This window comes from Numida meleagris, chromosome 19, assembly GCF_002078875.1.
Source record: "Numida meleagris isolate 19003 breed g44 Domestic line chromosome 19, NumMel1.0, whole genome shotgun sequence".
NCBI lineage: Eukaryota > Metazoa > Chordata > Aves > Galliformes > Numididae > Numida > Numida meleagris.
In genome coordinates, this window is record NC_034427.1 from 5,313,081 (window position 1) to 5,340,589 (window position 27,509).

At 48.1% G+C, this 27,509-nt stretch overlaps 1 protein-coding gene across 1 annotated transcript; it reads right to left on the reverse strand.

The window, feature by feature from the left end:
* Nucleotides 1,762–26,099, reverse strand: SLC13A3 (solute carrier family 13 member 3). Its single transcript, XM_021417006.1, has 13 exons — nucleotides 25,956–26,099; nucleotides 17,788–18,053; nucleotides 17,436–17,599; nucleotides 13,092–13,158; nucleotides 12,275–12,460; nucleotides 11,472–11,597; nucleotides 8,691–8,786; nucleotides 6,802–6,906; nucleotides 5,700–5,797; nucleotides 4,759–4,871; nucleotides 4,267–4,428; nucleotides 3,811–3,948; nucleotides 1,762–3,300 (listed from the first exon to the last, which is right to left on the reverse strand). Exons 1-13 carry the CDS (start codon nucleotides 26,064–26,066, stop codon nucleotides 3,115–3,117), a joined length of 1,818 nt encoding a protein of 605 aa, XP_021272681.1. The 5' UTR covers nucleotides 26,067–26,099; the 3' UTR covers nucleotides 1,762–3,114.

A 27,509-nucleotide genomic window follows, 5' to 3' on the forward strand; every position in this document is an offset into this window, starting at 1 on the left:
GCATCAGGCAGGCACCAAGGAAAGTGCTTTAGTTTGGAGCATCAATGGCAATTGCTTGCACTGGCCATTACTTAGGTGGTGATATCACTTTGCAGGTTATAAAGGAGTGCACCAAAAGACAAAACTCACGCAGCACAGGCTGTTCTTCTTAGTGGCTGTCCCGAGACCCATCTTTCTCACTGTAATTCAGAGCTAGCTGATTCGAGCACTTGGGACCCCATCCAGGGTGAGCAGGTAGCTTTCTGGGGCAGGAAGGAATTAGCAATAGACCATAAAGAATCGAAAAACAAATGGCAGACCATTAAGAAAATAAATAAATACATGAATAATTCACAACCATAAGGAGCACAGCAATGTGATCTCTGAGTCTGCTGCAGAGGGGAACTGAAGTCTGTGGGGATGCTGCATTTGAGCGGTAGTTATGGGCAGCACTGAGTGGCTATAGGTATGGCCAAACCTGGCTGGAAAGCCTCCCAAGGCTCCAAAGCATTCCCTGTATGCTGAACCATACGGGTGGGGGTAAAATGAGACATTCCTTGTGCTGGTAGCTTGTCAGTGAGCCATTTCCACTGCCTGATTTTTCCCAGGACACATCAAACAGCCTTGCTTTGTATAAAGGCAAAACAAAACCAACCAACCAAGCAAATAAAATAAAGATGTATGCAAGTGAGGGAGCGTGTGTGTTTACCCACAGGCTGGGCGCAGGACAAGGCAGGACCCAGCATCTCTGCGAAGCAACCGTGACATCTGGCGGTCAGACCGGCCCCGTGCCTCAAGGTCTGCGTGCCTCTGAGCTCATCAGCTGCAGATGTCAGTGGACGGGAGACTTCGTATGGAAACTTGAGGAAGTGGAGAAGAAATGGGATGTTTTCTGTCCTGAGCTTTGGGCATCAGGTTGGAATTTCTTCTCCAAAAGAGCAGTGATGCATTGGCACAGGCTGCTCATGGAGATGGGGAGTTGCCGTCCGCGGGCGTGCTGAGGAAGGGGTAGGTGCAGCACTGAGGGAGGTGGTCAGTGGGCAGCGCTGGGGGTAGGTGGGCATTTGGGCTAGGTGATCTCAGAGGCATTTTCCAGCCTTTCTGGTGCTGTGGCTCTATGATGGCAGGCTGTGCCTGAGGCCCCGATGAGGACCTCCGTGTGAACAGCTCACAGAGCGACTCCAACGGTTCTGGGATGAAAGACACCGCATAACACTCCCCTACTGTAAATAAACCAGAGCGAGTTTCCTCCGAGAGTCTCAGGAGAACATGTGAATGTTCATCCCAGCTCGGATTGGGAACATCAAAGGAGCGAAGCAGAGATATTCTGGATGTTGAATTTCAATGCGCGAGTGAGGCATTTCCTGTTTAATTAAAATTCACAAGTGGTCTGCTAATGTGAAGGGCTTTTGTGGCGGCTGTGGAATTTTGACATTCTTAGAGAAATGGTGCACAGGCATGGTGCAAAGTCCCTCTGAAACAATGGGGCTTAAGTTGCAGAAGGTTGATACAGCACTAGAAACGTCCCCTCCTGGGATTTTTCTTATTTCTGGTCATATCACAGAAGCCTCAAGAATAACCAGGTTGACTTACCATAAAAAAGAAAGCTTCTTTCAGTGAATTTTAGCACTAGTAAAGGACCAGCAATGCAGTGCCCGGGTCCTGGGGCTCTCCTGCTCCTCCAGGGGACAACTCCGAAGCCGTGGGGTGAAGCAGGGGAGAGGGAGGCTCAGCTCTACAGAGCAAACAGGACGAGGTGACGTGCTAACAAACGTGCTTTATTGTACATTTTCCACGATCATTAAGGATTTTGTTAAATGTAAGGATTTTGAACATTGTTGAACATTAAGGATTTTTTTTTTTTGGAACATGACTGATTGAAGTTCCACATTCAGTTGGTTTCAGTGGTTTCTGTTCAGTCCCAAGTCCCCACCTAAGTGCAGCCTTAAGGCAGACCCCAGCTGGCCCCAGGCTTCATGAGCAGCACAGGAGCAGGCGGGATGGGCTGGATCCCACAGTGCCAGCTCCACAAGATCACACCATCAAAGGGACGCAGCAGAGCCCAGTATCTATCCAGTCACCAGCCTGCCCCAAATCAGGAATCAGATCCTTTATCTTTCCATCCATCTATGTCAATGATGGATCTTTGAAATTAAATATTTTTAGATTCTTACAGAATTTTTTTTTAAAAAAGGTGATTAAAATCACAGTCAATTTGCAATGCTTTCATTGAAAGTATCCAAGCAATCACAGATAAAAAGATGTTAAGAATCAAAGCCTACATTTCAGCAATGTCAATGATACTGCAGTGCAGCTTGCCCACTGACCTCAGCAGGCGCTCACGAGTGGGTCAGTCTCACAAACCTAAGACTGGCCGCATTCACCAAAGTTGAAACACCACTGATGTCCACACAGTTACGTCAGAAACAAATTTGGCCCCAAACCTCCATCTGTGCACTCAGTGCCAAGAACCAGGCAGCAGCTGAAAACCAGGTTTTCAAAACATTGGACATGTTTGGAAACAAACTATTGCCTTCCTGTTTCCAAAGCATGGAGTAATGCACCGAGTCCTACCGACACATCTCCTGAATCATCCTTTCATGCACAAGCCTGAAGAAATAGTCTTCATCCTACATGAGAGAATTACTCATGAGACCACAAAGAGCCCCCAGCCTCCATGGTCCTGCCAAAAGCCCACATTGCCTTCTCCCTGGGCCAGATTCTGATACACTCACTCACATTGGGTTGCACGTAAATAATCCATCCTGGGCTGCTCTCCGAAATGAGGTAGGGTATCAGAAGCTGGAGCAGCAAAGCTCACTAGCTTTCATGGGGGGAGAGGCATCTCCCCAAAGATGCTTGATGCTTATGGGGTTGTCCAGGTAACAACCACCTCTGATGGACAGATGAAATTCTCTGGGAGTATCTGATAGGTACCCGTGGAAGGTGGGGAAAGGATCTTCAGAGAAAATAACAAATGGATGTTGTGACACTGACCAGTATTTCTAAAAATAAAATTAAACCCAAGGGTCTCATATGGTGTGGGCAGCCATGTGGCTTTCTTCCTGTGCATATGCTGACGATTCCAGTGCCCGAGTCCTAAGTGAGTGAGTCCTTCCCCTGGGGTAGCTTTGTTCATATTTTATTTAGTGCACTTAAAGTGACATTTTCTACAGCTGGCAAGAGCGATGTGGCATTTTCTGCATGGATGTTTGCCCATGCAGGGAAGGTCCCCAGCTGGAAGATACTCTTGGCCCACGTGTTCATAGCCAAGCTAAGAAGTAGAACTCCCATAAGATTCATGAGCAACCCAGTTCTCGCCTACAAAAGAAACACAAAGACAACTGTTGAATTTAGTTTGGACATCTACAGCATGAAGTTATTTGACTACAAATGTTGTAAAATGGAAGATTTAATTGCTGTTAATACTAGCAATTTTCTAAGTGAGCTGTCTTATTCCACAGGGGCCATTCTGCAGATGCTTTACCAAGCTTTGATCCATCAAAAACATCAGTGTCTGTTTGGCCTCAGGAATGTGAGCAGAAACTGGGACTGAGCCTAATTTTGCTCATAAGCTTCATTTCTCTGAGCTGGGGAATCTTTCCTTCACCCAGAAACTTCTGAAAGTTGAGCTGCTGACACTGGCTGGAACAGGAGCAGGATCTGAGAGATGCTGAGCACAATTAAGACCACTTTTGTCATCACTTGGAGCCACAGAGGCTCAAAATTTCACAGGGTCAGACATTATATAGACTTCTTCCGTGTCCCTGTGCCTTCCAACACTGCCTTACTGCGTTTCTGTCTTTTCACTGCATTACACGTTGAACTTACCATATCCTTGACCATCAAGTGTCCAGAAGAAAATGCAATTGAGTTAGGAGGTGTTGAGACCGGGAGCATGAATGCATAGGAGCATCCTATCGTTCCTGGTATCATTAAATAGAGTGGATTTACTTTCAGACGAATAGCCTTGAAAAACAGAAAGGAACAGAAATCGCATGTTGGGGATTAGGAGGGAAAGGCAGATATACTAGTGGATACAAATAGTGCACTGAGCAGAACCATATCCCACACTCTGTGACAGATAATCATGCATCTCACCAACAGTGTTTGAGGGACTATTATCCATCAGTACTCACTTTATGCTACAGGCACTTGCTTTGCAGCTGCCAAGGATTTCCAAGTGCCTACAGCCCTGCTCCAGGAGCAGGAGAACTGTACGGTGCCAGCTCCAGTGCGAGCACCACAAACCTGCCTGCACAAAGCTCTGAGCGCTGGGCTGCTTACCAGCTCTGCCAGGACAGGCAGGAAGATGATAATAGTGGCCGTGTTGCTGGCAAACTCTGTGAATAAGGCGATGACAATCGTGATGAGGATGACAGCCACGGGTGGGGGTACGCCCTCCAGGGGGTGCAGGCGGCCTCCTATCCAGACAGACAGACCAGACTCCTGCAGAAGGGAGAGCAAACCAGCTGGAGAGTGGGGCCCCTGCATATCTGTACAAGAGCTGATCCAGTCGTAGATCTGCAAACTGCACACAACCTTCACCCACACAACCATCTACGTGCAGTGCCATCAGGGTATTTAACAGCAAGAAGTTTGAGGGAGTTGCAATATTTATTAACCTCTCCTTAATGATCTGCTGTGTGTTGCTGTCTCAGGAGGAGTTGTGAAACATGTCTTTAGTAGAGAAACGTCTTGTTAGTGTTGTGACCCTGCAGATGCAAATTTCCAGAGCCAAACAAGAACCCCAAACAGCAGAGCTTTGCTGGGTCGCACCTCACAGCCCTTTGCCATGGCGAAGCCTCCTCCAAGCAGCAGGATGATGTTCCAAGGCACCGTTTCCTGGGCCTTCCTCCACGTCAGCAAGGGCTGCGTCTCAGTGTTTGGTGCTAGAAAAGGAGAAAAACCCCATATCAAGCACCCACCCAAAGAGGAGCACATCCATTGTCATGTGACAAAATGACATTGTCAGCCTGACATCAGCGCCGAAGCTCACCAACCATGAGTTGCTGATGATTAAAATACACACATGGATTCTCTCAAGATAGACAATTAAAAGATAATTTAATTTAATATCAAAACTGGAGGTCTTAACTCAATGAAAAAAAAAGAAACTCTAGTAGTTAAGGTTTTCTTTGAGGCTTCCTTGAGAGAACTTCCAGCAAGAGGTTAAATCTCTCTCTGTAACAGACATGAACATTGACCTCAATAGATGGGAGACTCAAAGGGACAAACCCAAGACCTCAAAAGACTTCTGGCATCAAAACTTGCTGGAGAGCCTAGGCTTTAGGAGTTTAACTTCTAATTCATTCTGGGTGCTGACGAAGAGGCCCTATTTCTGAGTGCAGGTGGACTGCTCAGCTTTGCCTTCTCAGATGCTCACACTGCCATGTGAAGTACAAGAGCTGTCTGGGGCCAGCAACCAAGCCTGTGTTGCAGGCAGGTGTGATGTGGTAGATCAACACGGATCTCTAACACATGTGGCATCACCTCTGAGAGCTACACAAGCAACTGACTCATTCCTGCAACAGCCAGGAGGGCAGCAACTGCCAACCCTCCTCAGTGCTCCAGGCACAGCCTCTATACATCCCAAAGGTGCTGTCAGGCAGCGTGGCCCAGTGGGTGGCACAGCTCCGAGCTGGGACCTTCCTGGCTCCTGCTCTGTGCCCCGAGCACAGGTGCAGGCAGGGTCCCAGCCCAGGGGTTCTCCTACTCACCTTTGAAGTCAAACCACCACCTGAGGGAAGGTTTTTGTGAGGGGAAGAAGAACAGTATGATCACAATGGTGATTCCCGTAACCGCGTCGGAGATAAACCTGCCCAAAAGCAGCAGAAACACTAGTAAGAAGCACAAGCCTGTACAATTACAAAGTTTATGAGAACAGGGATTTACCAAAGAAGATTACAAGTTTCCATCAGGTTTGAACAACAGTTGTTGTTCACAGTTCTTTTTAATTCCTGTCAAGCTGTGAACCCCCTACAAAAAATGCCCTGAGGCCCCGCAAGTGCAAAAAGCAAGAATGAATTCCCCCTCAACAGCAATGCTCCAGCATGCTGCCTGCAGAGCTGTGCTCAGTCCATGAGGGCTGTGGGGACAGACTTCCCCAGCCCTTTGCAGGGAGGAGGAGGCATGGAGCCCATGTGAGCTCTTAGCGAAATGCTCAGAGTGTACAGTGACCAGGCAGACTTTGTCCAATAAGGAGCTTAATCATGTATTTGATTGTAAGAAGCTATTAACTGATGAGGAAAAAGTCCTTAACTATTTTGTTCTATTAAGGAATAATTTATTAAGCTAGTGCTCTACTCAAACAAACAAACAAACAAACCAAATATGATGATCTCTTCTGTTTAGAAATATCCTCTCTGAGATTCAGCATTTCCCAACTGCTCTGTTTGTCCTCCCAAGGTATGGATGGATGTCACAGGGGAGATGCACTTGCAAAACAGACAGAGTAGCACAACGGGCCAGCTCCTGCCACCTCTCTTCTCTCCCCAGATCTCCATTGAAATCAGAGTTACATAAAGAATTCAGCATCTGTAAATGTATTACGTATGTATAGACAGTGCTCCAACACTCGTGCCCAGGGATGGCCTCACATAGACATACGTAAGAATCTGCAGTGCCAATTCCCACTGGGCTTCATGCACATCCTTTGGGACACAGAAACAATAAAGCTGGCCCTAGGATTTGAAGCTCAGCTGAATTTATTCCAGGAAACCTGAGTAACAGTGTTCAGCAATGCAATCAGAAACCCAGGAATCTCTAAGACTTTGAAACGCCACTGAAAAATGTGAGAGTGGAATGGAAATAAAATCTTACCCTGGTGCAAAAAAGCTGGCCCAGCCTGGAATGAATTTGGGATCCCTGGAGAAAAGCATGATCGCAAACATGCAGAAGAAGAAGAAAATTGCCTGTTCTGCAAACCTAAAATGAAAGGAAATGCAATTTAAATGTCGTTGTGCTAAAGGCTGGAGCCAAGGCAGGCAGTACTCAGCTTTGGCTGCAACAGTTGGGTGAGAAGTAAGGCAGCTTCTCTCCAGCTAACTATAGTGAAACACTGGAATAGATCGCACATCTATGTGCAGATATTGATATCAGCCAGCAATGATCTCTTAGTGGAAGACATGAAGGACAGGCCAGATGGGCACCATGAAGGCCCAGGGCAGATGTCACAACACATGTACACAAAACTGACCCTCTGGATGGGGCAGAGAATGGCCAAGGAGCTGCTCATGGTCATTCCTCTCATCACTTCCCTCTGGGATGTGTGGGATGTCCTTAAGGCACAGATTGGGCTAATACTGACCAGTTTAGTACGGTTTCGCTCTATTTTAAGCAACATAAAAGAACAGCTAAGATTCAGATCATACATGAGACAGCAGGAATGATCTTCAAAATCAAAACCCAAGCAGTGTCCTTCAGACACTTGATAAATAGCAAGGGGATCTTTGAACCAGAGCATCATACACCAGGTATTAGGCTTGATTCTAGCAGAGTCAAGATTTAACCAAGGCAATGCCTCAAAACACTGTTTAAAACCTCTCAGAGCACAAGGAAAGGATGCAAGCTGTTGGGAAGGAAACCACTTGCATTGATTTTAAGTTACAGGGTTGCTAATCAAATTGGTTGAGTATGGCTTAATGGACTTTCTCTCTCCTAGACCTCAAAGTGGGACTTTGATTCTTCCAGAGACATTTTGCAGACTGCTTCATAATGCACTGGATGGAACAACTAAACCAATTTCTTTCATTTACAGCACAGGCTCAGGCAATTGTCTTTGAAGAACCACTCCATTTTCCACACAAGAGCAATAATTACAATGTCAGTAGCACAATACAGACATCGCTGAACCTCCACAGCACCACTGTGAGTATAAGAATATTATTTTAGAGATTGAGAACCACTGACATTTTGAGGTTAAGACCTGCAGTTTCAAAAATCTCCACTAGCCCTGGTTACCAGGGGCAGGTTGGACAGCCCTCGGGTTTGATTCTTGTAGATACTCAGCCTCTCCTGTTTCTCCCTGCTTTGGTATTTCTCTTAAGTTTCTCACACTTCTTTCTCCGATATATTATCCCTATCAATTTGCACACCTCTTCCAGAAGACAAGAACTTTGAGAAACTTCTACTAAAAGCACTGTGTTCTTTTTTCACATTATTAATAAAGCTGAAGGGAGTTATTCCAAAAAAAAACCATCCTAGTCCACGAAATGGATTTAACTTCTTCCTGTATGTTTTCTTTGAGCACCTCTTAAGATTTCTTACTGTATATCCACAATCCATATGATTCATAATATGATTCATCAGTCTGCTCAGTGAACACTTCCTGTTTTGCAGAACAGCTACAGATATGCAGAAATCTCAAAAATCTGGCCTGTGTCAGTTACATAAAGCACACATAAAGCTTTGGTTCCTGGAGCAGAAAAATTACAAACAGTAACTAAACAGTCTAGCATGGATCCACTCTGTAATATGAACTTTGTTCTTGGGAAGAGTTGAGGGCAAGCTGCTATTTGCTGTTACTCATGTAAGCTAAGATGAAGAGGTTGGAGCATGCAAAAAGCAAACTTCAGCAGGTCACAAATACTGAGTGGAAACATTATTTTGTTTTCTTGTAAAAACACATAACTCTGCCCACCACTCTCAGGACAGGACATTTCCACCCCACTTGATTTCTTTTTCATTTCAGTCCCAACTTCACGACTCACTTTGTTGGGCCCAGTTTCTGGTAGTCCTCTTTTATCACTTCTCTGGCTCGGGCTTCCGCATCCACTCTTAGATTTGACTTTTTTGCTCTCAAGCCCCTGTCAAGAAACACAGTTACACTTTTAAACATCCTAACACAGCAGGAAGGAACGTGGTTCTGAATACCAGTGGAAAAGCCCTGAGTGTGGTAACACCCACAGTGAAGGCCTGGTCCCAAAGGGCAGCAAGGCCTCATTTTAGATCCACTGTCTCTCTGCAATCACACAAAGAAGGCCCCACAGAGGGTAGGAATTTTTCTCTCATTGATATTCTAAACCACCTCCTCCAGCATGGGCTGTGATTGCCAAAAGAAAATCCCAGCGTTGCAAGGTTTCGTCTCTGATAGATAGCTGCTTCGGTGGAACACTAGGAAGTGGGTGACGTGGAAAATGAACCTGTCTCTTCACTTCTCAAGTCACTTGCAATTTCCTGGGCAATCTCAGGATGCTGTTGAGAATCAACAAATACGCAGAATTTCTGCATGGCTGGGAATGTTAATGTGCTCCTGGCTAAGCCTCTTAGCCCGGAGTGCTCAACTGAGTGCACACGCTGTTTGATCCTTTGTAGTATGTGCACACAAACGATATATTCATACTTCGCACTTCCTCTGCCATCATGTTCTGCCTGTGACCTCAATTAAACCTACAACACTCAAGGGTCTACCTCAGATGCATCCCCCAGACCCCTTCATTCAGTCTGTTTCAAAGGGAAATCCTGGCTGGGTCTTCTGTACAAACAAATGGTTGGCTACTCAGAAAGTCCTGCATCTCAAACAGATGTACCTGGTCCTTTGAGTTCTGGGATGTTACAAATGGCAGTTTCATCTGCACTCAGTCAGCCTACAGCTAAGCCTTTCAGATTCAAGCACTGCTTTTGGCGAGGCGTCCGTCTGTCTGCGCTTTCCTGCCCAGAGCAGCCCGGGAAACTCATGCAGAACCACGGCTGTGCTTGTGCAGCTCCGCATTGTCCCTTCCGAGGCACTTTGCCACTGGGGAATACTGCTCTCTGCGCAGCGCAGCTATCCCAATAAAGCCGAGCTTCATGCGGACAGAGACAAGCCAAACCAAACAAAAAGCATCACGTTCTCCAAGTATCAACGTGACATGTCGCTGGGCGTTTTGGCCAGCAGAACTCCTTCCTACCTCACCTGCTGGGCTGGCACTGGGGCCGTGCCCCAGCCCCTCACACAGGACACAGGAACTGGGACACAGCGCGGTGCGAGCCCTGGGCACACGACTGCAGGGCAGAGCATCCCCCAGCCCACGCTGGCCATTTAAGGAGCAGCCTTTGTCATTTTCTGGGTTGCAACTTTCCCATTGATTTTTTTTTTTCCTGTCTCTGAGAAAATGTAAATATTTGGACACCTGTTCTCTCTCTCTTTTTTTTTTCTCCCTGCATTTTTAACTCAAAATAACAATTAAAGGCTTTTCTAAATATTAGAAATCCTGCATTGTCCCTAGAGGAAGCAGGGCTGTGAGTTTGTTTCTATCGCATATGAGAGTCTACAGGAGGGAAGAAGGGCTCCAAATTAACCAGTGTGGCACTGCTGCCATTGTTCTAAGCAGCGTGCACTCAGGTTTGCACGTATCCAGCTAAGGTTTACCAGTAAAACATGTTACTCTCAATTACAGATTAACATGTTGTTGTAAAATGAAGCCCTGCTATGAAGCAATCTCTTCTAAATCCAAGTTTCAGCCTTAGGAACAAATCTCAGCACTTGTGTTCCAGGAGATTTCTGCTACTAATTCCAGGGCAACCAAAATTTCACACTGGCCTTCAGAGTCTGGCCCTGCTTTCCCTTCTGTCTGTGCAATTTTGCCACTGACTTTTCTCAGTGCAGCTCAGGCAGTAAAACAACATACAAAAATGATGTTTCACTGAATTAATATGTTAACACATTCCCCACGTGTATGTATTTCAGTCAGGAAAAGTATGTGCAACTCTGAGAGTTCTTTAAAACTCCCCCGGTGCATATCTGCAGCTGCTTACTGCATGCAGCCAAAGGCTCAAAACTGCTTGTAACCAGAGAAGAAAGGATGGAGATTTTTAGGGAATATTCAGCCTTAGCTTCGATATATCCACGGAAGCCTCTTTAAATAGCAAGCATCTGCCTGAAAGCCCAATCTCTGGGTGCTGATCCTGGGTCACTTTGTATCGCACAGCTATTTTGGTGTGATGTGGCAATGCCCACGTGTGGATTGCGCCTGTGGGGTTATCCATGTCTGTGGCACAAAACTTTGGGCACAGACACATTTCCAAAAAGGAATTTTGGTAAGAGATGTTAATATGGTAGTGATCGATTTTTTTATTATTATTATTATTTTAGTTTTTTTCTTCTTCAGCGTTTGCTGATCAGTTCCTCCTTTAATCCCTCCCCAGCCTGAATCACCCCCAGCCCCTTTCTGCACAGCCCCCATCAGCGCTGCGTTCAAGCCCTTCCCGCAGCAGCCAGCTATCAGCAGCAAACAGGGTGGAAGCAGAAAGCAGATGCTCTTGGTAGGAAAGATAAAAGACCATTGTGTGAGCAACGTTCAGAAAACATTTACAGGACTGGGGGACTTTAGCTGAAAATGACACACAGGCAGCTGGTTAGAAACAGAGGATGGGCATCCTGAAGTTAGCTATGAAACCCAACACTGTCAAGATCCTGGGTGATATCCATAGAGTTAGTATGAGAATCATGTGAAGGTGTATTTCACAATGCTGATGTAATGAACATATATGTACGGTGAATATAAACGTACCTCAGGTTAATTCCTCCGTACAGGATGGAGATCCATAGCCATCCCATGAGAAGAAAAATCAGCATTAAAGGAAATGCAAACATAAACCAAGAACCAAAGTTCACCACATCACATTCTGGAAAATAACTAAGCAAATGGGAAAAAATCAAGTTAACGCAAGAAAGGAAAACCACCCTTCAATTTAAGGGCAAGCAAACATCTGAAACCAGTAGCAAAATACCCCACAAAGTCACCAGTTGTGCATTTAGGAACAGTCCCCTCTGTACTAGCGGCTGGGAGTCTTAACGTGCTCCTTGTGGAGGCCAATGTTAAGAAATACCTGGAGGCACTTAGGATGGCACAAAGCCATGCTCCTATGCACACAGGAGGTGTTTTTTTATGCCTAAGAAAACAGCCCAGAAGCAGTGTATTCCTTATTTTCCTCTTCTATCATACAGCCGTAGGTACAGTTGGCCACAGAACACTACCCAGCCTGTTTCATCACAAGAGTTACAAGGCTAGATTTAAGCATCCATTAAGCTCTGCGGGGTTAAGAGCAGCAGTAAGGTGAAGCACACGTGCACTGGGCTGGCTGACAGCCTGCTGGCTCCACTGGGAACCTGCTCCCCCGGGCCAGGCTGGTGATACAACTGCTCCCTGCCTTCATCCACTCACAGTGTCCCAAAAGGTTCTTGAGGGGCACGAATTCTCCAAGCTAGCTCTTTGCACAGAAGGGTATTTCCCAGAGGGATGGGGAATATCTCTTGGTTGTGCAGGATTTACCCTGGCAGACAGGCAGGGCTCTCCAGCAGAGCCTCCCATACCTCTTCAGCTGTCCCAGAAGGATGAGGTTTGGTGCAGTTCCCGTCAGCGTTGCTGTACCCCCAATGCTGGCTGCGTACGGGATGGAGATGAGGAAGCCTTTCCATATATTTGTTTTGTACTCTTCCTCCTTCTTTAAGTCTGTGAGAACGTCGCTGGTAACCTCCTTCTCCTCCGCCAGATCTTTGCTTTAAAACAGTCCAAAAGAGAATCCAGTGAAAGCCCTGGTTTAAATACAGCGCAACCAATTCAGAGCCTTGACAGAAGGAAAATTCCCAGATTTTAGAAAGCCAAGCTAATGCTGCCCTGCAGGACTCAGTGAAGTGCCCGGCCACAGGGGCTGAGGGGCACATGCCTCGCTCAGCCCTTCAGTGACTTGTAAAAATCAGCATAGAGTCCATAGGACTGATCAGCTGAAAAGAAATTGATAGCACCAAGAGAAAAGAAAATTCTATTCCTGAAAAGCTGTTTAATTCCCATTGTCATTATCAAAGCAGGACCACCAGTGCTGTGTAAATCCTGGTGGTTTATACACCACTTTAAATTCTCCTGGGAAAGCCAAGGCACGATTTCCCATCAGGAGACACCTCTGGCTACTGCGCCAGAGTGACCAGAAAATCCCTGCAGTGATTTGGACGTGCAGAATAATGCCGGACACACAGAGAAGGGCTTCAGTCCTGTGGTCAGTCTGCTAGCAACTGGGAGGCGTGGTGTAATCAACACAGTTCAGTGAATGAATTTCAAATTCCTAAATCTTGGTCGGCTCAGGGGATAATTCTCTGTCTCAGTGCTCTAATACAAACTTTATAGTTAACTTACTCCTCAGTACTTGCCAGAAACTGCATCTCAGTTGGTACAGTGTAAAGTTTATTCTGCTGTAAAGATGCTGAAAAAGAAAGATTAGGACTTTAAAACAGTTCAAAGCATCTAGAAAATTCTCCTTGAACCAAACAGTGGGATTGCTCACAAAAAGAAGGACAAATTGCCCTTCACAGAGAAGGAACGGCGCAAACAAAGGGAAAGCTCACACCACAGTGATGGGGTCAGAGGGAATGAACAAGCCTGGTGACTACACAGCACCCTGCTTCTCCTCCAGCCCCCACAGGCACTCGCTCCTGTTACTGCTTCGGACTCTGGGATGCTGCAGTGCAGATGGGAGCTTGAGGGTGTCACTTCTCTGGTGTTGGTTTGGGTGTTTTGGGGGAGTTGACCACAGCTCACTCTTAGGAACAAGAATTATTGGGCCTGGGTTTCCCTAGGGCATGCTCCTTGAAGCCCAGACCTCACCACAAGCATGGGGCTACCTGCGGGGACATGCTTGCACAGTCAGTTCCCAGGGACCCTCCTGCATATCTCACACAGGCTTTGCCTCAGTGTGCTTGTCACCCACCCCACTGAAGACGAGCAGAACTCAGGGAAAGGATCTGTTTGGGCCAGAATGACCCACGCTCTCTTTGGCAGTAAACTGGGAGCTGCACACCATGCTACCACACATCTATGGGCACGTGTGCCAGAAAACTCAGAAACTGTAGGATAGACCAGAAATACAATCACGTGGATTTTCTTAAACCATATCTCATAGCAAGGCTTGTAGTATTTGTAGTTCAGGCTTGTGGCTTGATCTCCACATGTGTGAGCATGTGCTGCTAAATCCTATTTTCCATACCCTCTGAAGGACTGGAGCCTGTGTGGAGCCAGGAGTTGCACTTGATGATCCTTGTACGTCCCTTTCAACTCAGGACACTCTATGATTTCATGAGTTTTAACCACTTTCAGCCCAGGTCACCATGGCCTCTGCCACCTTCCGTCAGGCCCTGCCCACATCCCACCTGAGGCCTGTGTCCCTGCAGCCCCCCAGGCCCTGCTCCCACCATGGTCACCCCAGCAGCCCCCAAACTTCCTCAGGCCTCAGCTCAATCCCCTCCGCTCTGCCTGTGCACCAGAGGCCAAAAGCAGAGCATGGAAGGAGCCAGTGGTCAAAGTCTCTGGACTTGCTCCCATGAGCACCAGTGACAAGGCGCTCATTCCAGCTCAGTGAGCCAGGCAGTTTGCACTCTCGTGTTTTACACGTGGCTAATTTACCGAAATTGAGTTAATTGGCTTGGATGCACACATGCTGAGCTTTCATCTCAAGGGTGATGCGATGGAGGGATGTAATTAGCAGAACATTAACCCATGGCTGACTGTTGATCTCTCACCAGATTTAGCCGGTCTCTTACCATTGATGTCCCATTCGAGCCTAGTGCTAGCTCTGCAAAGATACATATTTCATTCCACCTCTTCACAGTTTCTCAGTTTTTTCCCTGCTAAGCCCCAACTCCACCCCATCTCACCAGGAGCACCTGTAAGTTACCTCTCAAGGAAGGTCTGCAAAAGGCAACCAGAAGAAAGGCAGACTTGCTGCAGGGCGATCTCCTACGAAGCTTGGAAAAAGGAGTTGAACATTTCTACAGGTCCATATGCCAGAGGAGGTCAAAAAACACTGAGCTGGGACCTGGCTGTACACAGCTTGCACAGAGCAGCATGAGAGATTCAGTGGCCGTTTCACCCAAATATTTTGTATACCTTTGAGGTAGAACTGTTTGTCCTGGAGAAGTTTGGCTTTAATGACATTTCTACAGTTCCTAAAAAACTGAAAAGGGCTGAGGAAGAGCATTGCCACCCTGTGAGAGGTGCAGGTGGCAGTGCTGGGGCCACATGCTGCCCAAGCAGCCATGGCAGCAATGACCAAAAATGCACATTTCCCACCTGTCCTTGTGGAGACATTGTTCCCAGGACTGTGACCCTAGGAAACACCACTAACACTGAGTGCAGTTCATCCTGAATCGGCAGAAGATTCAGAGTCCTCTATACAGGGGAGAAGATTATTTAAATAAATATATGGATAATTAAAAATAATCATTATTTTCATCTGGAAATATTTAATTTGCTTAGAGAAATGCAATATTGGCAATGATGGGTTAGTGGGCAGGGAGCAGGAGAGGCGGTCAGGCTCACAATGACAGCAGTTTCCAGTTTGGCACACAATCAGCATATGGTTTAGGATTAGGGATGGAGAAGTCAGACAGAGTTGTACAGCATTTATAACTCAGAATTTCAGGTACAAAAATTCATCGATCTGATTTCTTCTATCAAGTTGTGTAAAAATTAAAAAAAAAAAGACTCCAAATTTTAGCTATCAACAACTCATGCATGCAGATATTTGCTCACCTTCAAAATTCTGCCCATATGCCTGAGCTGATTGCAACCTTGAGGTTCCCACCAGCATAGAAATATGATCCATTGATCAGAGACCAAGTGGTGTGAGTAAGCAAAGCAATCCACCAGCCATGCTGATTCATACACTTGACATTCCTTCAGAAAACCAAATGCCTTTATGGCATATATTGCAATATATATTGTAAAGAATATATTCTTTAGTATGTTCATTCCTATGTATTTTTCTTTTCTTTTTTTTTTAGCCTCCTGCACACCACTTCTTTGTTATTAAAACACATCCAAGCAGATAAGCAAACCGATGTTATCACACATGATTGTAACACTTCACTTCCACACACAGTCTACATTGCAAAAAAAGCTTCCCTGTCTGTTCTGGCCCTCAGATTACAGTTCTTTTAGATCATTAAAATCAAGCTGATTACTAAATGAGTACACGGTCTTCTTACATTGGGTCAGGTCAGATCTACAAAAAACTTTAACTGCAACAACCCATCCAAGAGGAGCAGCCAGTCCTAACTGCAGGCGACACCTGATGGGCAGGAAAGCCTTGCACAAAGCTCACCTTCACCTCTCCTCTTCCAGGTACACAGCACACTGGTTGGTTTTGACTGGCTTCAGGCTTAGAGCCGTCTATCAAGGCACTGTTTTTCTCACCCATTCAGAATGATTACAGAAAAGGATGAGCCTATCCTGAGATATGAACGTTCAAATAAAAAGTCCTCAAGAATATTGATACAGATGACCCCTCCTTCCTTCATGCTTACTACTTCTATAAGTTTCTACCTCAAAAGAAAAATACATCAGCACACAGTTGTATGATAATTGCAAAGTATCATTTTATTCATTCACCTACTTGCAGCCCCTCCCTTTGCTGGCTTCTCTCACAGTCCTAAGCATTTTGAACCGAGGACATTAACTTTGTGCTTGCCAGTGTCTAGGACAACAGGGGTCTGTCACAAATACACACTCAAATCACGTCAGAGGACAGAGTCAAGAAGGTTAAAAACAGGCTCACATAAAACAATGCTTCTGCAGAAGGAGAAATCATAGCAAGCAGGTCAGTGGGGTTGATTTTAACAGATGTGCATGGTCAAAAATTCATAAAGCAAATGTGACAGCAATCTTGAGTGCAAACATCTCATGATCGCTAGAAATTAAGGATGAATTATTAGTTATATCTTTATTAGAGCATGCACACTCCAGTTTTGTGTACTCATCACCCTGCCTTAGGACTTGGTAGAAACCAAAAAGCTATTGTCTTCAAATTGCAGACACAGGAGAGCAGCTAATTAGTGCTAAAAAGAGAACCTACAACTGTTGCTCCAGTTACCAGTAGTAGCTGCAAAGGGGGCTTCACTGCTTCACTTCTGTTTCACTGTTTTTCACCTCTGCCTGCCAGAATCCCAAGCTCCCAGTGAATGATGTGTGAAAGCAGGGCTGGAGGAAGGCTTTCTCTGTCTGCATAGCCCTGCGCAAACCCATCCACCACCTCTCACTACCAACACCAAGCAGCAGCATTGGGTTGGACTGGGAGAGATCACAGAGCACTTTGTAACTAGGCATTCAACCAGGTGTTCTGTCCTTCATCCACCCCTTCTCTCTCAGCCTCCCATTTTATGAGGGGAGAAATAGAAGAAGGAACCTGTGCACGAGCACATGGCACCCTATGGATATCAGCACCACCGCATCCCAGTGGGCGTGCAGAGCTGGCCTCCTGCTTGTGCCAGTGGTGAGTTTAGGAAGCAGTGGGGATCACTGCTTTGTGGTGATTCCAGACATTTCCAACTTGTTAGCATTGCCTACAGCGTGACAATGTCAAGGGTATGTCAATACCCTTTCACCACAGTAATGAAGAACATATTAAACTGGGACCAGCACCAGGGCAAGTTTGATGGCAGCAGGGCAGACCTCAGCTGGCTCATACTTCTGCCTTGTCTCAATTACCTTGGGTTTCTTCATTTTCCCTGTTCATATCCTTAGATGTGTCTTTGTCCCCAAAGAGGCTTTTCAAAATTGCATTTGCAATTGGAAGCATCATAGCAGTGGAGGCAGTGTTACTTAACCACATAGACAGGAAAGACGTTGTCAACATCATCCCCAAAATTAGTCTGGAAGAGAGAAAAAAGAAAAAGCTGAATTGGAGTTAGGGAAATTCTAACACATTCTAGCTACAGGAAGAAAAGTTCATGTGCAGGGATGTTTTAAAATTAAATGAAAGAGCAGCTTGTGTGGAGAGCTGCATCTCAGCTGCCTGCAGCCCATGTCCCCCATGCACACCCCCTGCCCCAGCAGTCACCTGGCTGGCTGCACTCCCACACACATCAGCACCCGGAGTGCGATCCTGCGGTGCAAATTCCACTCCTCGATGGCTGATGCCATGATCAAACCACTGAGAAAGAGGAAATTGGTGTCTAAAAAATACTGCGGGCAAACTTTGTTAGATGGGAGGATGCCCAGGAAGGGAAAAAGGACGATGGGCAGCAGAGCTGTCACAGCCAGGGGCAGTGCCTCCGTGCACCAGTACAGGGCCATCAGCAGGATCACATAGAGACATCTTCCTTCCTGCAAGAGAAACAGAGAGGGAAAGCAAAATATGTGGTGTTTGAGAAGACTTTTCACTTGGAGGTACCAAGACAAGCAACATGCATCAGTTCTTCCAAGAATACCCTATTTCCACCCCAAATTATTTCCATCAAGAGCAATGTCTTCCCCCGATAGATTGCATAGGAGGTTCAGGACTGATCCTCTGAAAACACAGTAAAACCCAAATCCTTCCCAGTTCCCGGAGCCTCCTGTGTGCTGGAGGATGGCAGTGCACAGAGACTTCAACCAAGGAAGCTCTGGAGAGGAGCTGCCCTTCACATGAAGTGGGGTGCCTATCCTCAGGATGCCTTGCTGTTAATGTCCTTATTTGTCCAGCTATCCAACAGCTGCTACACCAATACATCTATGCTTTCCCTCCAACTTCGTATGGCCACAAGAGAACAGCTTTGAGAGATAGATGCACCAAATCCCCTCCCATTAGCAACAGGAGGCACACAGAAATGTTTCTTTTGCTGGATCAGAGCCTCCTGAGAGATCTGTGAGAAACCTTTCCAAGGCACCCTGTCCCCGTCCCTGGAGAAATCAGTAAATCAAGCACTCTGATCAGGAAGTGCCACTTCCTGAGGAGCTTGTCCAAGCCCAGCGCTGCCCATGGCTGGCAGAAACCCAGTGCTCCCAGCGCCCATTCATTCACTGAACTGGGAGGCACAGTGAGAGCAAAGCTGCTTGTCCTGGAAAGCCAGGGAAAGGAGTTGGGACAACAGCCCCAAGCAGAGGAGCAGAGCCTGGGAGGGAACTGGGAGCCCAGCACAAAGCCACGGGGGGCTGAAGGGGGTCACTGGCAGCAAGGAGAGGCAGGGTGCCCACACAGCTATAAATAACCACTGTCAGCCCTTTGGAAGCCCCAGAGCTATTTATTTCCCCACTCTTTTCCAGCTTGTCGAACAGGTTGGATTGTTTCTCAAAGGCCCCTCTGTACCTCCACTTAGACCTCCATTCCCTGCCCCAGGGCCCCCTGGGAGGCTCAGGGCTTGGCCAGTTTTGGGGCAGCACCGCGTGTGAATGGCCTTTTGGACAGAGCTCAGTCCCGCGGATGTGCTGAGCCTGCAGCAAGGCACAAGAGCAGGTAGGGCTGAGCCAGAAGGTGCCAGGCCACCTGCAGGACTGCTAGCTCACCATGAGAAAGAACAGTGATCATTTAATCCACCCGCAGTGTGAACCTGAAAATTGGCCAGAGTGACAGAACTGGTTGTTCGCTTTTGGCATTCCAGATCAATTTTGCTAATAAAACTCAAGTGCTTCAGTGCATGTGGAAAAGTAAATACTAAAGAACCGAGAAAAATTTGCTTTCATTATTGAATACATGAATCGCAAGGAAGCCACCATTTCATATCAGGTTCCTAAATTCTGGATTCAAAGAACATTCGTGGTCTTAAATTTAGACTACGGTGAAATGGCAGGAGAGGTACGTTGAAATAAAACCTTTGTGTTCCCAGAGCCCAGGTCTGGCACCCAGGAGTCCCCGGGAGTTCTCCATGGCTTTACTTCATCTGCTCCGACGGGACCAGAACAACAAACCCAACAGGGCTAAATTTTGCAAAAAGTGAAGAATCACATTTCAAATGTTCACACACCAGATGAGTGATTTCATCCCCATGGCAAATGCTAACTCCTCTTGACTCTGCCTCTTTCTGTATTCCAGAGAAATAGTCTTACTGTCATGAAGTCATTTTCCATTCATTCTCTACAGGCCTTATAAATGAGTTTGTCTCCCAGTGGAAAAGTGTTCCTCAGTTTTCTGGAAAGTTGCACCACTGGACTTCAAAACATATTTTGCCTCTTGCACGGGGACAGCAACTGTGAGTATTTAGCACCTGGATACAGGAGCAGCAATCAGTGATCAGCAGATTGCAATTGGCTTCATTAAACAGATGAAGTCTGATTTAGAAAGTTAATTATGAACTAAGGAAGAGTTATTTTCTGGTGCACGAAGATGTACACAAAGCGTTCCGGGAAACATTACAATGAAATACAGCGTGAATTTAATAAGTAATCTTCACTGCAAGATCAGAAGCCAAGGGATAAAATGGAATCGGGTCAAAACTCTGCTGTGTGGAGGGCTTTGCTCAAATGATGAAGCCCACATGGATCAACAGCAAATCACACTAAAAGAAAGCTGCAGAAGGACAGGGATTGTCCCGGCTGCCCCCAGGGTGGCCCTGGTCCATGCAGCACCATCACCCCCACACTTCTCATCCTTCAGCCCTCATGCTGGGTCACCACCAGGCTCCCTTCTACTCCTCTCACCTCCATGCAGCCTCATTTTGTATTTTTTTTTTTCAAAATAAGCCTATCAAAGTTCAGAGGGGAAAATGGTAGCAAATACAGACTTTTAAATGGGTCTTGTGATTGGGTTAATTTTATAACCATTTAATCATTTCCAGGAAAGTGCTTGATGGCTGTGGACTGGAGCAGCTCTCCCTGCTGTTGCACAAGATACTTGGGAGCGACCTCTGCCCGCCCAGAACCAGATGCTGCCTTGGCTGCACTGAAGGCACCGGGGATTTTCCACACCAGGTCCTGCTGAGCTGCAGCCCAGGAAGCAGAGCCCCACAGCTTCCATGGGCAGGCTGGGAGGGAGATGGGAGGTGAGATCCTGGCGGGAAATGGGGGTCAGATCAGGAGAACAGCTCACCCAGACACAGAACCAAGGCATGGGGATGAGCTGTCAGTCCCACTGCCAAGCTGCAGGGCACAGCAGGAGCTTCAGCAGGACCTAGTTCCACCAGCCCCAGTAAGCTCCAGTGCTTGAAGGAGCTCTGCCTGAAGGCACAGCCAGGCTTTGGGTTTTCTCCACCAACCTCTGCATGCTCCATGGCCAACACAGCCTCATCACCTCTCACTGGCTCTCCCCAGCACCCATCTACGACCAAGCAAATAAGGAACATAAAGGTTCCTCCAGAACCTTGATCCCAGTACCAGAGATACTTAGGCCAGAAACTGAGCTTTTCTAGCCTTATTATCCCACTGCCATTACAAAGGAACATCCTACCCATGACACTCAGAGCTCCTGAGTGCTAAGAGTACCAGCAGCTATTAGCATCTTGCTCACAAACTGTCCTCCATTCACAGCTCTGACGGTGTCACGACACTGTCACGACACAACACTGCCTGTTGTCCATTGGGATGGGTATTTGAATCCGATTTCTACCAACACAGCTCCTGCAAACATTATGTAATCTGGACATAAAACAAGCCCTGTTTACCAGCATTCCTGCCAGCAGAGTTCTTTTACTCTGGGTATTTGCAGAGTGACAGGAAAGGGGCCCTTAACACAGAGGCATAAGCTGTTAGAGCTGCAATGAATGCTGGTGAAGATACTTTTGCTCTGGAGTTACCCTAAAAACACAAAGCTTATGAAACACAAAACACTTCAAAAAGTATGAGCAATTGGCAGAAAAATAGAATCATTTTCTCTGCTTTACAAATGTGACAGCTGGGGCTCAGAGAAAGTGGACAAACTGACCACAATCACATAGGGAACTAATGACAAAAATGGGCATCTTCCTGAGAGCCGTCCCTGCCTCGCAGGTCTGAGCCTCACACGCACTCCTGGAGGCAGCAGCAGATCCTACAGCTCCAGGTGGACTGCCCAGCCCAGACATTCGGATACTGTGTAAGGTTAGCAGGGCTCCCTGCTTGAAGTAAGCTCCATTTCTGAATCATTTTTAAGATCAATCCGCGATGTTTTAAAACAGAAAGGAACCAAACATTTTCCATGATGCTGAGCCATTCATCTCACTCTTAGCGTCATGTTACTGTAATCTGAAAGCTTCCATCCTCTGCATCTTATGCACTACCTGGGCTTCTCTGAACTCTGGTTACGATGGGTGTGCCCTCACACCTCTTTGTGCTCTGTAAGAAACAGGCCAAACTCATGAAGTCTTTCACCACTGTGTCATGTTCTCTTGTCCACTTTGTCAAAGTCATCTTTGAACTATGGAAGCAAGGCTGGAAGGGCATTCTGCTAAAAGCCACCCCCTCAGCAAACAGCAGCCTGTGGATTCTCATAGCCTCTGCTCAACTTTCACGTGTCCGTACATACAGATACCACACTGAGCCTCTTCGCTGTGGGTAGCCAGTCTGCTAGTCATGTTCAGCTAATTACACAGGGCCACCTCTCAAGCCCTTTTTGGGGTCCCCAAGGGGACTGCAGCTCAGCCCAGCCTGCGGTCAGCATTCCTGGCAACCCCAACAGCCTATCAGATTCCTTTGGTGCCACACATCCTGAAATATTGCTCATTACGCTCAGCACCCTGATGAGGGATTTCTTCCTCGTCCCTTTTCATGTTTTCTATGGTCCTTAGCTTCCAATTAATGTTAATTCTTGACAGCTTCCCTTTTCCTACCCTGAGTATCACCGCTTTCATCTTCTTTATGCCAGCTTACTCAGAGCCAGGCTTGCCTTGACTGAAGCTTGCAGTGCATGTGGTAAATGGTAGTCACACAGCTTCCAGTTATCACTCTTCTTTCCTCACTGAAGTTAAAAGAGATGAAAAGAAGAGCTTATCTTTGCATTCAGTTTTGTGAAATTGGCTTTTCTAAATCACCAAGCACATACATAACACAGAGATGGACTTTGTGCACAACACACAACAGGACTACAACCACCATTTCCCTGCCGGGCTGCTCTCCTACCAGCTGCCACCCGTGCTCCTGCAGCTCAGTGGGCATCGCTCCTGCGCAAGACTCAGACCCCCACCCCCCTGCACATTATGGCCCCAGCTCACCACATCACCTACATTTGCATTACTCTTTCCCTCACAATGCCTTCCATTGGAGATGCCCCACGTTCCTCGCTTTTGAGCACAAGCAAAGCCATTTTTCTTCTGGAAGTTCTTAAAGTCTCCTTGTTCTCATCAGGAGGACTCATTATGTCCAAGTCGATTTTAAATTGCTCTATGTCCACTGAGGAAGTCAAACCTGCTTTTCTGAAGGCATTGGGACCCATTTGCCTGCTCAGAGCTCCTTTTAGCAGATTTGGCTGCCTCAGCTGTTACCAAGCCAAGAGGCTGTAGACATTGAGTTCATTAGAAGCTGTTGGAACAAGCTCTTTGCACAGCTCATTAAAAGTGCCCCCCATGCCCCTTCCAGCGCAGCAGTTCCTCCAGCCCCCCCGCCCCACCGAGCTCCTGGCAATCATTCACTGCTTTGTGAGCCAGGGGGTCGTGGGCACTTCCGAGCCCGGGACAAACATTCCGCCATTTCAGCAGCCTCCAGAGCTGGAGGTGACACAGCCCCTCGTGCTTCGTGGGGAGCACACGGAGTATTCCTTGGGCTGGGTTATGTGACAGGCACAACTCATTTCTCACTGTTCCAAATGCAGTTTGGGGAGCACATCTAGGGCTCTAGGTAACCTGCTGACAAAGCAGAAACTTCATTTCTCTACTGAAGAGAAAGGAGATTGCAGAGGAAATCACTTCTTGGAATCTCCTTCTCCAAGGCTTCAGCCTACACCAAATTTGCCCCATCCCTGGAGGTGCCCAAGTCCAGGCTGAGTGGGTCCTGGGCAGCCTGATCTGGTGGGGGACAGCCAGCCCACAGCAGGGAGTGGAGATCAATGATTTTTAAGGTCCCTTCCAACCCAGCTATTCTATGATCCCATGAAAACAAGGAGTATTAGTATAATGTCAGTACCAGTGCAGCCTTGACGTTGTACCTCTGACAGGAGGGGCACAGCAGCCTGGAGGGCCCCCAGCACGAGTGACAGCTGACAGCTATGGATGCTGGAGCTCAGCAGCTATAAGCAAGGCCAGACCTGAGACACCATTTTCCTCAAAAGGTTTCACTTCCAGGGAGGGGTCACTGAGGTGCAGGTCTCACTGGGAAACCCACTGCACGCAGACCAAGGGGTTTCACCCAAGAGCACATACGGATCCGAGAAATCACATCCTACTTGTGGTTCTCTGTTCTATCAGCTTTAGGTTATGATGTCTCAGCCTCCAGATCCAAGTGAGATGCTGCCCTTGAAGCCAGACCTCGGGTGGCTCCCTATGACTCTGGTCCTTATGGTTACCTTCCAACTTGGGATATTCTATGATTCTATGGTCTCTTGGGAGATGAGAGTTGCTGAGCATCTCCATGGGGAGAAGGTAAATTCTCACTTGACATGAAAAGAGATTTCAGTATCTCCAGGGCAGGACAGTGCCACACAGATACTTCTAAACACACTTCCACATGAGGAAAGCCTCATCCCAAGGCTGTACTCCAATGCTTCTCATGCCCTATGGGTTTCTCTCACCATGCAGCACGACAACTGCCCAGTGGGAGCATGGGGCTCTCCAGTCCACCCAACCCTCATGATCCAGATGTGCAAGAACTCAGTAGCACAAAGCTTGCTCCAACAGCTGCACCTCACTCAGGAGCTCCTCCTGCCCCAGCCTTGCTGTGGTGCCTGTCTGGAAGAGTGTCCCAGTGACACCAGCAACAGACCAGTAAGCTGATTTCCCACTGGGATGGAGCTTGCTGAGTGCTGGAGACAGCCCCTGTGCCTTCCCCTACTCCTACTTCCCCTTCCCCATGCCCTCACACCACTGCGAGAAGCACAAGCCCTTCCCTTTGCTTCCTACAGCCCTGCAGCTTGGCTCCTGGCGGCTGAGCCTAATCCTGTGTTGACACAACAGCAACATTCCCTCTGTGCTCAACAGTGAGGGGCAATTCCGTGGGGAAAGCACAGAGGAATCACTGCCCTCTGAACATGAGCAGAGATTTTTTTTCCATTCTTCCCCCAGAAACTTAAATTTTTGCAGCCTGGGTGTCAGCACACCCTTCCATGAGCATCTGGAGCCTCTACCTTCCCGCTGTGCTGGGTTCATCAGCCGTTTATTCTCACCATTAACTGCTGCGTGGCTCAGGCCCTCCAGCTGCAGCCCCGAGTGCCAGAGGCAGACAGGATGGCATCACACATCACTGAGGTCACTTGTTCAGCCACAGCAAATGAGTGTACACAGAAATACAAGCTGCTTATGAATCTGCAAAGAGCGAAGTACCTGCCATGCAATGTGCTTTCTGCTCTGAGGCAAACACTTAATATACTCCTGTTAAGGACTAAGTCAAATAAAACAAATTGGAAAAACAACAGTTTTCTCTTATTATACATTGTGTCACCAAGTAAAGTGATGGCCATACTGGTTTTAATTGTTTTAACTCCAGAGAGTCGTTTCGCTATCTTGCACGTACAGGGTTCACTGACAAGCACTACACAGGCAGAAATAAATCACAGAATCCCAGAAGGGTCAGGTTGGGAGGGACCTCAAAGATCATCTGGTTCCAACCCTGTGCCATGGGCAGGGCTGCCGACCACTAGACCACGCACTGGATCAGGCTGCCCAGAGAAATGCCCTCAGTAAATGCAACCTGCACGTCCTTGCTGTGTCTGAATCACTCTGTAGTCACCAAGCACCAAACATCACCTATCTCCCGATAGAACCAAAGTCATTCTCAAATGGATCTGAGTCAGAACATCAGGCAAAACCCCACACACTGAAGTCAGTGGCACAAGTTTCCCGGTGACCTCACTTCCATCCAAGGATGCTCCCGGTGCACGAGGGACAGCCGCAAAGCCACCCAGCCTCCCTCACGTCCCAAAGCCCAAACCTTCCCAAAGTGACCGTATTCCACATCTACAGAACACACATCCCTCACAAAACCTTTCAGAATACAGCACCGTAGGTTCCTTACCGTCCCCCGACGCCTACATAAGCCCAGTTCACCCAGCCTACCCCCTAAAAACCCGACGTAGCCGCAGGGTGCCCCTCCGTGCACCTGATGCGCGCCTCGGGACCGCGCCTCCCGCCCTGTGCCGGCGTCCCCCGCTCGCCGCGCCCCGCTCCGTGGCTGAGCGCGGTGTCCCCGCGGTACCTTGGCGGGCAGGCTGAGCAGCACGGGCAGCAGCGCGAGCGGCGCTCCCAGCAGCACCACGGCACGCCGCACGCTCCACGCCTTCTTCACCAACGCTCCCAGCGCCGCCATCCCGCGCCCCGCGCCCCGCGCCCCGCGCCGCGCCGCGGCTTTATCCCGGGGCGGGATGGATGCGGGAGGGGGGAGCGATGCCGCCCCGCCCGCCGGGAGGGGCACCCGCAGCCCGGCCCGCCCCGGGGCTCGGCGGTCTTAGCGGGTCCCTGTCCAGCGCCGGCTCCGCTACGGTTCTGTGATTCTGTTATTCGGCATAACCGGGAACTCGGATGTTCGACGACTTGTCCGCGGTGCCGCGTGAAGCGCTTTTCTTGTTAAAAATAAATGAACGCCGAACAAAAGCGCGGCGGTGCGGAGCGGGACGGGACCATGGAAACCCCGGAAAGGCAAAGTCTTGGCCGCCACCAGCGTGAGCCTCAGGAATCAAGTGAGAAGCATATGACTGCAGCCGGGCCGGCCCTGGTACAACCTGACGGGCTGCGGTCACCCAGCGAGGATGCTGCAGCCTGAGCCGAAGAGGAAGCTGCGGCCCGGGAGCAGGACCCCTCCTGGCAATGCACAGGGGCTGAAGCTCTGACAGGTGGAGCAGATCAGAGCGGGAGGAGCTGAGCGTTGTCTGCTTTTTGCATCGAGGTTGGAGCTAAATGAAGCTGAGCAGAGAGGAGAGAAGGGAAAGCAAGATAACCCTCCGCCTTAGTGCTTCACCAGCATCCTCTGAGAGCTTTAAAAACATTCAGAACCTGTGGGAGTTGAGCCCAGATACATGGAGGATGCACAGAAACCTTGCTCAGCACAGACACCCATCCCTTTCTGCAATGAATCAGCTCTCTGCAGAGCTACCACCTCCGTGCTGGTCATTCCTACCGCACCAAAGGCGTTAGAGGAGAGGGAATCGGATGGAAAGGCAGACAGCCCACTGGGGAAAGCTCTCGGCTCACAGAAACCATGAACTGCTGGCACAGAGGGAATGAGAAGTTAGAGGCAGAGCGTGGTGGTACAGCACAGAGCCAGGGCTGCTCCCCCAGCAGAACCATGCTCCATGTGTTCCCCTCCACTTCCTTAACAGAACACAGATAATTTGGCAGAAACTGTAACAAATCAGCCCATCCCCACAGCCACCACAGGCAGGGGCTGAAGAATCATGGCCATGGCTGCTTTTGGAGCTGAACAGACACAAAAGCATTGGCCGGGCACTGCTGGGGCTGCTGGCACAGCGAGGATCCAGCATCCGCCTGGCTCCGGCCCCGTGGCCATACAGCCCTGCTGGCAAACACTCCTTCTTTTGGGGCCCAAAAGAAAGCACAGAGCTGACCAAAGGAAAGCAACGCGGACTTTTCTCTGGCCTTTCTCTGCTAAACACCAGGAATAAAAATGTGTTGGGATAGGAAAATGAGTAGGAGGTTCCTGGGCTGCCTCAGTGCCGCCACAATATTTCACCACCGGCATAGCGGTGCAGGATGGAGAGGGTGGGCAGGTGGATGGCTGAGGAGCTGAAAGCAA